The sequence below is a fragment of the Bombina bombina genome, chromosome 5, assembly GCF_027579735.1.
Source record: "Bombina bombina isolate aBomBom1 chromosome 5, aBomBom1.pri, whole genome shotgun sequence".
NCBI lineage: Eukaryota > Metazoa > Chordata > Amphibia > Anura > Bombinatoridae > Bombina > Bombina bombina.
This window is the reverse complement of record NC_069503.1, coordinates 11,955,492-11,970,537: the sequence shown is the minus strand read 5'-3', so window position 1 is coordinate 11,970,537 and position 15,046 is coordinate 11,955,492. Positions and strand designations below refer to the sequence as shown.

The 15,046-nt window shown below is 48.4% G+C and overlaps 1 protein-coding gene across 3 annotated transcripts in view; it reads right to left on the bottom strand.

Annotated features, from left to right (window-relative positions):
* NOS3 (nitric oxide synthase 3) overlaps nucleotides 1-15,046 on the bottom strand; it is a 720,543-nt gene that overhangs the window by 112,482 nt on the left and 593,015 nt on the right. For all 3 annotated transcript variants that reach the window (XR_008402467.1, XM_053713262.1, XM_053713263.1), the window contains 2 exons: nucleotides 14,027-14,208; nucleotides 8,220-8,430 (listed from right to left, as the gene is read on the bottom strand). Coding sequence is in view for 2 of the 3 variants with exons in the window: in XM_053713262.1 (XP_053569237.1) it covers nucleotides 8,220-8,430; nucleotides 14,027-14,208 (393 nt within the window). In the remaining variant the exon portion in view is untranslated. The remainder of the gene's footprint in view (nucleotides 1-8,219; nucleotides 8,431-14,026; nucleotides 14,209-15,046) is intronic.

Below are 15,046 nucleotides of genomic sequence, written 5' to 3'. Positions count from 1 at the left end.
GTAGCAGCCCCCCCCACAATACCCCCACCCCTTCCCCCTCCCAGATCCTTTTATATGTAAAAAAAAAAAAAAACTTTTTTTTTTAAACTTTTTTTCCCCCTTCCTTCATTGGTGTCAGTGTGGCTAATGCGCGCACGTGCACACGCGTACCCGTGCACGTGCGCGCGCATCGTGCACGTGCGCGCACACGCTCCCTCCTCCCACCGGACAAAGGCACCATCGGCACCATCACTACCGGTGCAGAGAGGGCCACAGAGTGGCTCTCTCTGCATCGGAGGCTTGTAAAGGGGTATTGCAGGATGCCTCCATATCGAGGCATCACTGCAATACCCTCAGAGCTGCTGGAAGCGATCACAATCACTTCCAGCACTCTGTTAGACAACTGACGTACCAGGTACGTCTATTGTCATTAACTGTTAGTTTTTGCATGACGTACCTGGTACGTCAGTTGTCATTAAGGGGTTAAACTAAGAAAACCAAGAGAAAAAAGCAAATTTGATGATAAAAGTAAATTGGAAAGTTTATTAAAATTAAAAGTCCTATCTGAATAATGAAAGTTTAATTTATACTAGACTGTCCCTTTAACCCTAATCATGCTACCAACTCACTCACAAACCCTAGCCATACTACCAATTCACTCACAAACCCTAGCCATACTACCAATTCACTCACTAACCCTAATCATACTACCAATTCACTCACTAACCCTAGCCATACTACCAATTCACTCACTAACCCTAATCATACTACCAATTCACTCACTAACCCTAATCATACTACCAATTCACTTACTAACCCTAATCATACTACCAATTCGCTCACTAACCCTAATCATACTACCAATTCACTCAGTTACCCTAGCCATACTACCAATTCACTCAGTTACCCTAGCCATACTACCAATTCGCTCACTAACCCTAATCATACTACCAATTCACTCAGTTACCCTAGCCATACTACCAATTCACTCACTAACTCTACCCATACAAGCAAGTCACTCACTAACCCTAGCCCTACTACCAATTCACTCACGAACCCTAGCCATACTACCAATTCGCTCTCTAACCCTAATCATACTACCAATTCACTCAGTAACCCTAGCCATACTACCAATTCACTCACTAACCCTAGCCATACTACCAATTCACTCACTAACCCTAGCCATACTACCAATTCACTCACTAACCCTAATCATACTACCAATTCACTCAGTTACCCTAGCCATACTACCAATTCGCTCACTAACCCTAATCATACTACCAATTCACTCAGTTATCCTAGCCATACTACCAATTCACTCACTAACTCTACCCATACAAGCAAGTCACTCACTAACCCTAGCCCTACTACCAATTCACTCACAAACCCTAGCCATACTACCAATTCGCTCTCTAACCCTAATCATACTACCAATTCACTCACTAACCCTAGCCATACTACCAATTCACTCACTAACCCTAGCCATACTACCAATTCACTCACTAACCCTAGCCATACTACCAATTCACTCACTAACCCTAGCCATACTACCAATTCACTCACGAACCCTAGCCATACTACCAATTCGCTCTCTAACCCTAATCATACTACCAATTCACTCACTAACCCTAGCCATACTACCAATTCACTCACTAACCCTAGCCATACTACCAATTCACTCACTAACCCTAGCCATACTACCAATTCACTCAGTTACCCTAGCCATACTACCAATTCGCTCACTAACCCTAATCATACTACCAATTCACTCAGTTACCCTAGCCATACTACCAATTCACTCACTAACTCTACCCATACAAGCAAGTCACTCACTAACCCTAGCCCTACTACCAATTCACTCACGAACCCTAGCCATACTACCAATTCGCTCTCTAACCCTAATCATACTACCAATTCACTCACTAACCCTAGCCATACTACCAATTCACTCACTAACCCTAGCCATACTACCAATTCACTCACTAACTCTAGCCATACTACCAATTCACTCACTAACCCTAGCTATACTACCAATTAACTTACTAACCCTAGCCATACTACCAATTCACTCACTAACCCTAGCCATACTACCAATTCACTCACTAACCCTAGCCATACTACCAATTCACTCACTAACCCTAGCCATACTACCAATTCACTCACTAACCCTAGCCATACTACCAATTCACTCACTAAACCTAATCATACTACAAATTCACTCAGTTACCCTAGCCATACTACCAATTCACTCAGTTACACTAGCCATACTACCAATTCACTCACGAACCCTAGCCATACTACCAATTCGCTCTCTAACCCTAATCATACTACCAATTCACTCACTAACCCTAGCCATACTACCAATTCACTCACTAACCCTAGCCATACTACCAATTCACTCACTAACCCTAGCCATACTACCAATTCACTCACTAACCCTAGCCATACTACCAATTCACTCACTAACCCTAGCCATACTACCAATTCACTCACTAACCCTAGCCATACTACCATTTCACTCACTAACCCTAGCTATACTACCAATTCACTCACTAACCCTAGCCATACTACCAATTCACTCACTAACCCTAGTCATACTACCAATTCACTCACTAACCCTAGCCATACTACCAATTCACTCACTAACCCTAGCCATACTACCAATTCACTCACTAACTCTAGCCATACTACCAATTCACTCACTAACCCTAGCTATACTACCAATTAACTTACTAACCCTAGCCATACTACCAATTCACTCACTAACCCTAGCCATACTACCAATTAACTCACTAACCCTAGCCATACTACCAATTCACTCACTAACCCTAGCCATACTACCAATTCACTCACTAACCCTAATCATACTACCAATTCACTCAGTTACCCTAGCCATACTACCAATTCACTCACTAACCCTAGCCATACTACCAATTCACTCACTAACGCTAGCCATACTACCAATTCACTCACTAACCCTAATCATACTACCAATTCACTCAGTTACCCTAGCCATACTACCAATTCACTCACCAACCCTAGCCATACTACCAATTCGCTCTCTAACCCTAATCATACTACCAATTCACTCACTAACCCTAGCCATACTACCAATTCACTCACTAACCCTAGCCATACTACCAATTCACTCACTAACCCTAGCCATACTACCAATTCACTCACTAACCCTAGCCATACTACCATTTCACTCACTAACCCTAGCTATACTACCAATTCACTCACTAACCCTAGCCATACTACCAATTCACTCACTAACCCTAGCCATACTACCAATTCACTCACTAACCCTAGCCATACTACCAATTCACTCACTAACCCTAGCTATACTACCAATTCACTCACTAACCCTAGCCATACTACCAATTCACTCACTAACCCTAGCCATACTACCAATTCACTCACTAACTCTAGCTATACTACCAATTCACTCACTAACCCTAGCCATACTACCAATTCACTCACTAACCCTAGCCATACTACCAATTCACTCACTAACTCTAGCCATACTACCAATTCACTCACGAACCCTAGCCATACTACCAATTCGCTCTCTAACCCTAATCATACTACCAATTCACTCACTAACTCTACCCATACAAGCAAGTCACTCACTAACCCTAGCCCTACTACCAATTCACTCACGAACCCTAGCCATACTACCAATTCACTCTCTAACCCTAATCATACTACCAATTCACTCAGTAACCCTAGCCATACTACCAATTCACTCACTAACCCTAGCCATACTACCAATTCACTCAGTTACCCTAGCCATACTACCAATTCGCTCACTAACCCTAATCATACTACCAATTCACTCAGTTACCCTAGCCATACTACCAATTCACTCACTAACTCTACCCATACAAGCAAGTCACTCACTAACCCTAGCCCTACTACCAATTCACTCACAAACCCTAGCCATACTACCAATTCGCTCTCTAACCCTAATCATACTACCAATTCACTCACTAAACCTAGCCATACTACCAATTCACTCACTAACCCTAGCCATACTACCAATTCACTCACTAACCCTAGCCATACTACCAATTCACTCACTAACCCTAGCCATACTACCAATTCACTCACTAACCCTAATCATGCTACCAATTCACTCAGTTACCCTAGCCATACTACCAATTCGCTCACTAACCCTAATCATACTACCAATTCACTCAGTTACCCTAGCCATACTACCAATTCACTCACTAACTCTACCCATACAAGCAAGTCACTCACTAACCCTAGCCCTACTACCAATTCACTCACAAACCCTAGCCATACTACCAATTCGCTCTCTAACCCTAATCATACTACCAATTCACTCACTAACCCTAGCCATACTACCAATTCACCCACTAACCCTAGCCATACTACCAATTCACTCACTAACCCTAGCCATACTACCAATTCACTCACTAACCCTAGCCATACTACCAATTCACTCACGAACCCTAGCCATACTACCAATTCGCTCTCTAACCCTAATCATACTACCAATTCACTCACTAACCCTAGCCATACTACCAATTCACTCACTAACCCTAGCCATACTACCAATTCACTCACTAACCCTAGCCATACTACCAATTCACTCACTAACCCTAGCCATACTACCAATTCACTCAGTTACCCTAGCCATACTACCAATTCGCTCACTAACCCTAATCATACTACCAATTCACTCAGTTACCCTAGCCATACTACCAATTCACTCACTAACTCTACCCATACAAGCAAGTCACTCACTAACCCTAGCCCTACTACCAATTCACTCACGAACCCTAGCCATACTACCAATTCGCTCTCTAACCCTAATCATACTACCAATTCACTCACTAACCCTAGCCATACTACCAATTCACTCGCTAACCCAAGCCATACTACCAATTCACTCACTAACCCTAGCCATACTACCAATTCACTCACTAACTCTAGCCATACTACCAATTCACTCACTAACCCTAGCTATACTACCAATTAACTTACTAACCCTAGCCATACTACCAATTCACTCACTAACCCTAGCCATACTACCAATTCACTCACTAACCCTAGCCATATTACCAATTCACTCACTAACCCTAGCCATACTACCAATTCACTCACTAAACCTAATCATACTACAAATTCACTCAGTTACCCTAGCCATACTACCAATTCACTCAGTTACCCTAGCCATACTACCAATTCACTCACGAACCCTAGCCATACTACCAATTCGCTCTCTAACCCTAATCATACTACCAATTCACTCACTAACCCTAGCCATACTACCAATTCACTCACTAACCCTAGCCATACTACCAATTCACTCACTAACCCTAGCCATACTACCAATTCACTCACTAACCCTAGCCATACTACCAATTCACTCACTAACCCTAGCCATACTACCAATTCACTCACTAACCCTAGCCATACTACCATTTCACTCACTAACCCTAGCTATACTACCAATTCACTCACTAACCCTAGCCATACTACCAATTCACTCACTAACCCTAGTCATACTACCAATTCACTCACTAACCCTAGCCATACTACCAATTCACTCACTAACCCTAGCCATACTACCAATTCACTCACTAACTCTAGCCATACTACCAATTCACTCACTAACCCTAGCTATACTACCAATTAACTTACTAACCCTAGCCATACTACCAATTCACTCACTAACCCTAGCCATACTACCAATTCACTCACTAACCCTAGCCATACTACCAATTCACTCACTAACCCTAGCCATACTACCAATTCACTCACTAACCCTAATCATACTACCAATTCACTCAGTTACCCTAGCCATACTACCAATTCACTCACTAACCCTAGCCATACTACCAATTCACTCACTAACCCTAGCCATACTACCAATTCACTCACTAACCCTAATCATACTACCAATTCACTCAGTTACCCTAGCCATACTACCAATTCACTCACGAACCCTAGCCATACTACCAATTCGCTCTCTAACCCTAATCATACTACCAATTCACTCACTAACCCTAGCCATACTACCAATTCACTCACTAACCCTAGCCATACTACCAATTCACTCACTAACCCTAGCCATACTACCAATTCACTCACTAACCCTAGCCATACTACCATTTCACTCACTAACCCTAGCTATACTACCAATTCACTCACTAACCCTAGCCATACTACCAATTCACTCACTAACCCTAGCCATACTACCAATTCACTCACTAACCCTAGCTATACTACCAATTCACTCACTAACCCTAGCCATACTACCAATTCACTCACTAACCCTAGCCATACTACCAATTCACTCACTAACTCTAGCTATACTACCAATTCACTCACTAACCCTAGCCATACTACCAATTCACTCACTAACCCTAGCCATACTACCAATTCACTCACTAACTCTAGCCATACTACCAATTCACTCACGAACCCTAGCCATACTACCAATTCGCTCTCTAACCCTAATCATACTACCAATTCACTCACTAACCCTAGCCATACTACCAATTCACTCACTAACCCTAGCCATACTACCAATTCACTCACTAACCCTAGCCATACTACCAATTCACTCACTAACCCTAGCCATACTACCAATTCACTCACTAACCTTAGCCATACTACCAATTCACTCACTAACCCTAGCCATACTACCAATTCACTCACTAACCCTAGCTATACTACCAATTCACTCACTAACCCTAGCCATACTACCAATTCACTCACTAACCCTAGCCATACTACCAATTCACTCACTAACTCTAGCCATACTACCAATTCACTCACTAACCCTAGCTATACTACCAATTAACTTACTAACCCTAGCCATACTACCAATTCGCTCTCTAACCCTAATCATACTACCAATTCACTCACTAACCCTAGCCATACTACCAATTCACTCACTAACTCTAGCCATACTACCAATTCACTCACTAACCCTAGCCATACTACCAATTCACTCACTAACCCTAGCTATACTACCAATTCACTCACTAACCCTAGCCATACTACCAATTCACTCACTAACCCTAGCCATACTACCAATTCACTCACTAACTCTAGCCATACTACCAATTCACTCACTAACCCTAGCTATACTACCAATTAACTTACTAACCCTAGCTTATACTACCAATTCACTCACTAACCCTAGCCATACTACCAATTCACTCACTAACCCTAGCCATACTACCAATTCACTCACTAACCCTAGCTATACTACCAATTCACTAACTAACCCTAGCTATACTACCAATTCACTCACTAACCCTAGCTATACTACCAATTCACTCACTAACCCTAGCTATACTACCGATTCACTCACTAACCCTAGCCATACTACCAATTTACTCACTAACCCTAGCTATACTACCAATTCACTAACTAACCCTATCCAAAATTAAAACCGCAAAGCCTAACAATATCTCTCAACATAACCCCAAACTCTAAACTTAACACTTTCCTTAAACCTATAAATACCGCAATCCCAAAAAGCTAATCCAGACACAAATCTGGAATCCCTAACCCTTTCCCTACACCAATTCCTATCCTTGAGAATAGCCCTAAACATAAACACAGAACTAACCTATATACAACCCCTAGCCTTAAACGGACACTGAACCCACATTTTATCTTCTCGTGATTCAGATAGAGCAGCAATTTTAAGTAACTTTCTAATTTACTCCTATTATCAATTTTTCTTCGTTCTCTTGCTATCTTTATTTGAAAAAGAAGGCATCTAAGCTTTTTTATGGTTCAGGACTCTGGACAACACTTTTATTGGTGGATGAATTTATCCACCAATCAGCAAGGACAACCCAGGTTGTTCACCAAAAATGGGTCGGCATTTAAACTTACATTGCATTTCAAATAGAGATACCAAGAGAATGAAGAAAATTTGATAATAGAGTAAATTAGAAAGTTGCTTAAATGTTCATGCTCAATCTGAATCACGAAAGAAAAAATTGGAGTTCAGTCTCCCTTTAACCTGATCCCTACACCATCAAAAAAATCTATACTTTATACCCTAAGCATTTTATTCTTCATTAACAATTTCAATTTATTTTCGAGTTAAGTAAAAAATACATTTAGTATTTGGGGAGCATTTCCTTATGGGACATGTAACTGTACCCCCACATACATACATTGGTCATTATTTTGTACTATTAACTGATGATGCGATCCCTTAAATGCCTCATTTTAATACACACCCTGCGTGTGATAGGACACAACAGCCACGGTAAGATGGATTTCCTCAGGAAAAGCGTCCGTGGAGGAGCTGATGGAATAGTATCGGGGCTGCAGGAGGGGGAGCTGAGTAAGGAGCAGGGAGCTAGGAAGAGAAATAGATGGGAACTCCTCAAGAACCTCAACCAGATTGGGGCAGCGGAACCACTTCCATTCCTCATACAGGCGGGCATCCTGCCGTGAGAGTGAAGGAAACGTGAGGAAGTGCACAGGGAGGGAAACACAATAGGAACAAGCGAGGCCTCCTCAGAGGGGAAGGAGAAAGTGAAGAGGAAAGAATATCAATATATTGCTGAGAAAATGGGAAATGTAAAGTGTGGAATATGAGACAGGTGAAGCGGTAACATCATGTCTGGAGATGACAAGGAAGAACATATGTGATGGGGAGCAGAAGGGGCATTTTGTTTTGTGAGAGGACAGGAAGTGGGTGGTGAGGAGAAGATGGGATATGTGAGGTGGTGAGATTGGACATTTGAGGAGGTGAGGACATAAGGTACATGAGGCGATGTCCCCTGTACTTCTCTCTCAAGCCTGTGTCCCCTGTACCTCTCTCTCCAGCCTGTGTCCCCTGTACCTCTCTCTCCAGCCTGTGTCCCCTGTACCTCTCTCTCCAGCCTGTGTCCCCTGTACCTCTCTCTCCAGCCTGTGTCCCCTGTACCTCCCTCTCCAGACCTGTGTCCCCTGTACCTCTCTCTCCAGACCTGTGTCCCCTGTACCTCTCTCTCTCCAGTCTGTGTCCCCTGTACCTCTCTCTCCAGTCTGTGTCTCCTGTACCTCTCTCTCCAGCCTGTGTCCCCTGTACCTCTCTCTCCAGCCTGTGTCCCCTGTACCTCTCTCTCCAGTCTGTGTCCCCTGTACCTCTCTCTCCAGCCTGTGTCCCCTGTACCTCTCTCTCCAGTCTGTGTCCCCTGTACGTCTCTCTCCAGCCTGTGTCCCCTGTACCTCTCTCTCCAGTCTGTGTCCCCTGTACCTCTCTCTCCAGCCTGTGTCCCCTGTACCTCTCTCTCCAGCCTGTGTCCCCTGTACCTCTCTCACTCCAGCCTGTGTCCCCTGTACCTCTCTCTCCAGTCTGTGTCCCCTGTACCTCTCTCTCCAGTCTGTGTCCCCTGTACCTCTCTCTCTCCAGCCTGTGTCCCCTGTACCTCTCTCTCTAGCCTGTGTCCCCTGTACCTCTCTCTCCAGCCTGTGTCCCCTGTACCTCTCTCTCTCCAGCCTGTGTCCCCTGTACCTCTCTCTCCAGTCTGTGTCCCCTGTACCTCTCTCTCCAGCCTGTGTCCCCTGTACCTCTCTCTCCAGTCTGTGTCCCCTGTACCTCTCTCTCCAGCCTGTGTCCACTGTACCTCTCTCTCCAGCCTGTGTCCCCTGTACCTCTCTCTCCAGCCTGTGTCCCCTGTACCTCTCTATCCAGCCTGTGTCCCCTGTACCTCTCTCTCTCCAGTCTGTGTCCCCTGTACCTCTCTCTCCAGTCTGTGTCTCCTGTATCTCTCTCTCCAGCCTGTGTCCCCTGTGCCTCTCTCTCCAGCCTGTGTCCCCTGTACCTCCCTCTCCAGTCTGTGTCCCCTGTACCTCTCTCTCCAGCCTGTGTCCCCTGTACCTCTCTCTCCAGTCTGTGTCCCCTGTACCTCTCTCCAGTCTGTGTCCCCTGTACCTCTCTCACTCCAGCCTGTGTCCCCCTGTACCTCTCTCTCCAGTCTGTGTCCCCTGTACCTCTCTCTCCAGTCTGTGTCCCCTGTACCTCTCTCTCCAGCCTGTGTCCCCTGTACCTCTCTCACTCCAGTCTGTGTCCCCTGTACCTCTCTCCAGTCTGTGTCCCCTGTACCTCTCTCTCCAGCCTGTGTCCCCTGTACCTCTCTCACTCCAGCCTGTGTCCCCTGTACCTCTCTCCAGTCTGTGTCCCCTGTACCTCTCTCTCCAGCCTGTGTCCCCTGTACCTCTCTCACTCCAGTCTGTGTCCCCTGTACGTCTCTCTCCAGCCTGTGTCCCCTGTACCTCTCTCTCCAGTCTGTGTCCCCTGTACCTCTCTCTCCAGCCTGTGTCCCCTGTACCTCTCTCTCCAGTCTGTGTCCCCTGTACCTCTCTCTCCAGCCTGTGTCCACTGTACCTCTCTCTCCAGCCTGTGTCCCCTGTACCTCTCTCTCCAGCCTGTGTCCCCTGTACCTCTCTATCCAGCCTGTGTCCCCTGTACCTCTCTCTCTCCAGTCTGTGTCCCCTGTACCTCTCTCTCCAGTCTGTGTCTCCTGTATCTCTCTCTCCAGCCTGTGTCCCCTGTGCCTCTCTCTCCAGCCTGTGTCCCCTGTACCTCCCTCTCCAGTCTGTGTCCCCTGTACCTCTCTCTCCAGCCTGTGTCCCCTGTACCTCTCTCTCCAGTCTGTGTCCCCTGTACCTCTCTCCAGTCTGTGTCCCCTGTACCTCTCTCACTCCAGCCTGTGTCCCCTGTACCTCTCTCTCCAGCCTGTGTCCCCTGTACCTCTCTCACTCCAGTCTGTGTCCCCTGTACCTCTCTCCAGTCTGTGTCCCCTGTACCTCTCTCTCCAGCCTGTGTCCCCTGTACCTCTCTCACTCCAGCCTGTGTCCCCTGTACCTCTCTCCAGTCTGTGTCCCCTGTACCTCTCTCTCCAGCCTGTGTCCCCTGTACCTCTCTCACTCCAGTCTGTGTCCCCTGTACGTCTCTCTCCAGCCTGTGTCCCCTGTACCTCTCTCTCCAGTCTGTGTCCCCTGTACCTCTCTCTCCAGCCTGTGTCCCCTGTACCTCTCTCTCCAGCCTGTGTCCCCTGTACCTCTCTCACTCCAGCCTGTGTCCCCTGTACCTCTCTCTCCAGTCTGTGTCCCCTGTACCTCTCTCTCCAGTCTGTGTCCCCTGTACCTCTCTCTCCAGTCTGTGTCCCCTGTACCTCTCTCTCTCCAGCCTGTGTCCCCTGTACCTCTCTCTCCAGCCTGTGTCCCCTGTACCTCTCTCTCCAGTCTGTGTCCCCTGTACCTCTCTCTCCAGCCTGTGTCCCCTGTACCTCTCTCTCCAGCCTGTGTCCCCTGTACCTCTCTCTCCAGCCTGTGTCCCCTGTACCTCTCTCTCCAGCCTGTGTCCCCTGTACCTCTCTCTCCAGCCTGTGTCCCCTGTACCTCTCTATCCAGCCTGTGTCCCCTGTACCTCTCTCTCTCCAGTCTGTGTCCCCTGTACCTCTCTCTCCAGTCTGTGTCTCCTGTACCTCTCTCTCCAGCCTGTGTCCCCTGTGCCTCTCTCTCCAGCCTGTGTCCCCTGTACCTCCCTCTCCAGTCTGTGTCCCCTGTACCTCTCTCTCTCCAGTCTGTGTCCCCTGTACCTCTCTCCAGTCTGTGTCCCCTGTACCTCTCTCTCTCCAGCCTGTGTCCCCTTTACCTCTCTCTCCAGCCTGTGTCCCCTGTACCTCTCTCTCTCTCTCCAGTCTGTGTACCCTGTACCTCTCTCTCCAGCCTGTGTCCCCTGTACCTCTCTCTCCAGTCTGTGTCCCCTGTACCTCTCTCTCCAGTCTGTGTCCCCTGTACCTCTCTCTCCAGTCTGTGTCCCCTGTACCTCTCTCTCCAGTCTGTGTCCCCTGTACCTCTCTCTCCAGCCTGTGTCCCCTGTACCTCTCTCTCCAGCCTGTGTCCCCTGTACCTCCCTCTCTCCAGCCTGTGTCCCCTGTACCTCCCTCTCAAGCCTGTGTCCCCTGTACCTCTCTCTCCAGTCTGTGTCCCCTGTACCTCTCTCTCCAGCCTGTGTCCCCTGTACCTCTCTCTCCAGTCTGTGTCCCCTGCACCTCTCTCCAGTCTGTGTCCCCTGTACCTCTCTCTCCAGTCTGTGTCCCCTGTACCTCTCTCTCCAGTCTGTGTCCCCTGTACCTCTCTCCAGTCTGTGTCCCCTGTACCTCTCTCTCCAGCCTGTGTCCCCTGTACCTCTCTCTCAAGCCTGTGTCCCCTGTACCTCTCTCTCCAGTCTGTGTCCCCTGTACCTCTCTCCAGCCTGTGTCCCCTGTACCTCTCTCTCAAGCCTGTGTCCCCTGTACCTCTCTCTCCAGTCTGTGTCCCCTGTACCTCTCTCTCCAGTCTGTGTCCCCTGTACCTCTCTCTCCAGTCTGTGTCCCCTGTACCTCCCTCTCCAGCCTGTGTACCCTGTACCTCTCTCTCCAGCCTGTGTCCCCTGTACCTCTCTCTCCAGTCTGTGTCCCCTGTACCTCTCTCTCTCCAGTCTGTGTTTCCTGTACCTCTCTCTCCAGTCTGTGTCCCCTGTACCTCTCTCTCCAGTCTGTGTCCCCTGTACCTCTCTCTCCAGTCTGTGTCCCCTGTACCTCTCTCTCCAGTCTGTGTCCCCTGTACCTCTCTCTCTCTCCAGTCTGTGTCCCATGTACCTCTCTCTCTCTCCAGTCTGTGTCCCCTGTACCTCTCTCTCCAGTCTGTGTCCCCTGTACCTCTCTCTCCAGTCTGTGTCCCCTGTACCTCTCTCTCCAGTCTGTGTCCCCTGTACCTCTCTCTCCAGCCTGTGTCCCCTGTACCTCCCTCTCCAGCCTGTGTCCCCTGTACCTCCCTCTCAAGCCTGTGTCCCCTGTACCTCTCTCTCTCCAGTCTGTGTCCCCTGTACCTCTCTCTCAAGCCTGTGTCCCCTGTACCTCTCTCTCCAGCCTGTGTCCCCTGTACCTCTCTCTCTCCAGCCTGTGTCCCCCCGTACCTCTCTCTCTCTCCAGTCTGTGTCCCCCTGTACCTCTCTCTCTCCAGCCTGTGTCCCCCTGTACCTCTTTCTCTCTCCAGTCTGTGTCCCCTGTACCTCTCTCTCTTCAGCCTGTGTCCCCTGTACCTCTCTCTCCAGTCTGTGTCCCCTGTACCTCTCTCTCCAGTCCGTGTCCCCTGTACCTCTCTCTCTCCAGCCTGTGTCCCCTGTACCTCTCTCTCTCCAGCCTGTGTCCCCTGTACCTCTCTCTCTCCAGCCTGTGTCCCCTGTACCTCTCTCTCCAGCCTGTGTCCCCTGTACCTCTCTCTCCAGCCTGTGTCCCCTGTACCTCTCTCTCCAGTCTGTGTCCCCTGTACCTCTCTCTCCAGCCTGTGTCCCCTGTACCTCTCTCTCCAGCCTGTGTCCCCTGTACCTCTCTCTCTCTCCAGCCTGTGTCTCCTGTACCTCTCTCTCCAGCCTGTGTCCCCTGTACCTCTCTCTCCAGCCTGTGTCCCCCTGTACCTCTCTCTCCAGTCTGTGTCCCCTGTACGTCTCTCTCCAGCCTGTGTCCCCTGTACCTCTCTCTCCAGTCTGTGTCCCCTGTACCTCTCTCTCTCCAGCCTGTGTCCCCTGTACCTCTCTCTCTAGCCTGTGTCCCCTGTACCTCTCTCTCCAGTCCGTGTCCCCTGTACCTCTCTCTCTCCAGCCTGTGTCCCCTGTACCTCTCTCTCTCCAGCCTGTGTCCCCTGTACCTCTCTCTCTCCAGCCTGTGTCCCCTGTACCTCTCTCTCCAGGCTGTGTCCCCTGTACCTCTCTCTCCAGCCTGTGTCCCCTGTACCTCTCTCTCCAGCCTGTGTCCCCTGTACCTCTCTCTCCAGCCTGTGTCCCCTGTACCTCTCTCTCTCCAGCCTGTGTCTCCTGTACCTCTCTCTCCAGCCTGTGTCCCCTGTACCTCTCTCTCCAGCCTGTGTCCCCCTGTACCTCTCTCTCCAGTCTGTGTCCCCTGTACCTTGTGCCCCATATTCCTCTTACTCTCTATCCAGCGTATAACTCATTATCTCTGCAGTCTGTTTCAGTCTAAACCACCTTATATCTCTCCAGCTATCTACTTACCTGGCTTAATGTCTCCAGCCGACTTGCCTCCTCTGGTTCCTCACAGAGTGTGCTCAGTAGCTGAAGCAGCTGTGGTGTTGGTGGGGTGGTGATGTCCAGATAATGGGTCAAAGCTTGTCGAAGAGTACATGGGGGGATACGAGTATCAGGTACCCATGAAGCTTTCTTGCCAGTGCCCAACCCTGCAGAGATGGATGCAGTGTTGGGTATGTGACGGGAAACTAGGGCACAGTGCTGTGTATATGAGGGGCAGTCATGGTGAGTGTTGTGTATGTAAAGGGGGAGAAGGGGTACAGTGCTGGGTATGAGAAGGGTAGTCAAAGTACAGTATGCGAGGGGCAGACAGAGTACAGTGCTGGGTATAAATGAGGCAGTAAGGGTACAATGCTGGGTATGAAAGGGTAAGTCAGGGTAAAGTGATGAGTATGTGAAGGACAGTCAGGGCTGGAGAGAGAGGTAAAGGGGCAATTGGGCACAGTGAGGGGCAGTCTGGGTACAGTGCTGGTTATACGAGGCTCAGACATGGTACAGAGGTAAAGGGAGCACATGATGGTGAGAGAGGATATAGTGTTAAGTATGTAAGGGGCAGTTGGGAACAGTGCTGGGTATGCAAGGGGCAGTTGGGAACAGTGCTGGGTATGCAAGGGGCAGTTGGGAACAGTGCTGGGTATGCAAGGGGCAGTTGGGTAAAGTGCTGGTTATGCGAGGAGAAGTCATAGTACAGTGCTGGGTATGAGAGGGGCAATCGGGTACAGTAATGGGTATGTGAGGGGCAGTCAGTGTAAAGTGCATATATATGCATGAGTGTGCACAGGAGATTGTCAGGTGTTTTCCATCAGCAGGGAGAACCTCACTGATACGCCTCTCCATTCTGCTACTCCATTTATTGCCAGGTTTTAGAAGCTTCCTTGTTGCGTGGACTACGGGAGCGTTCCTGGACCCTGTTGGGTTTAAATTCCAGCCTGAGCCCTGACTTGTTACTGAGTTATTCTGCCTGTATTCCTGCAGTAACTAACGCCT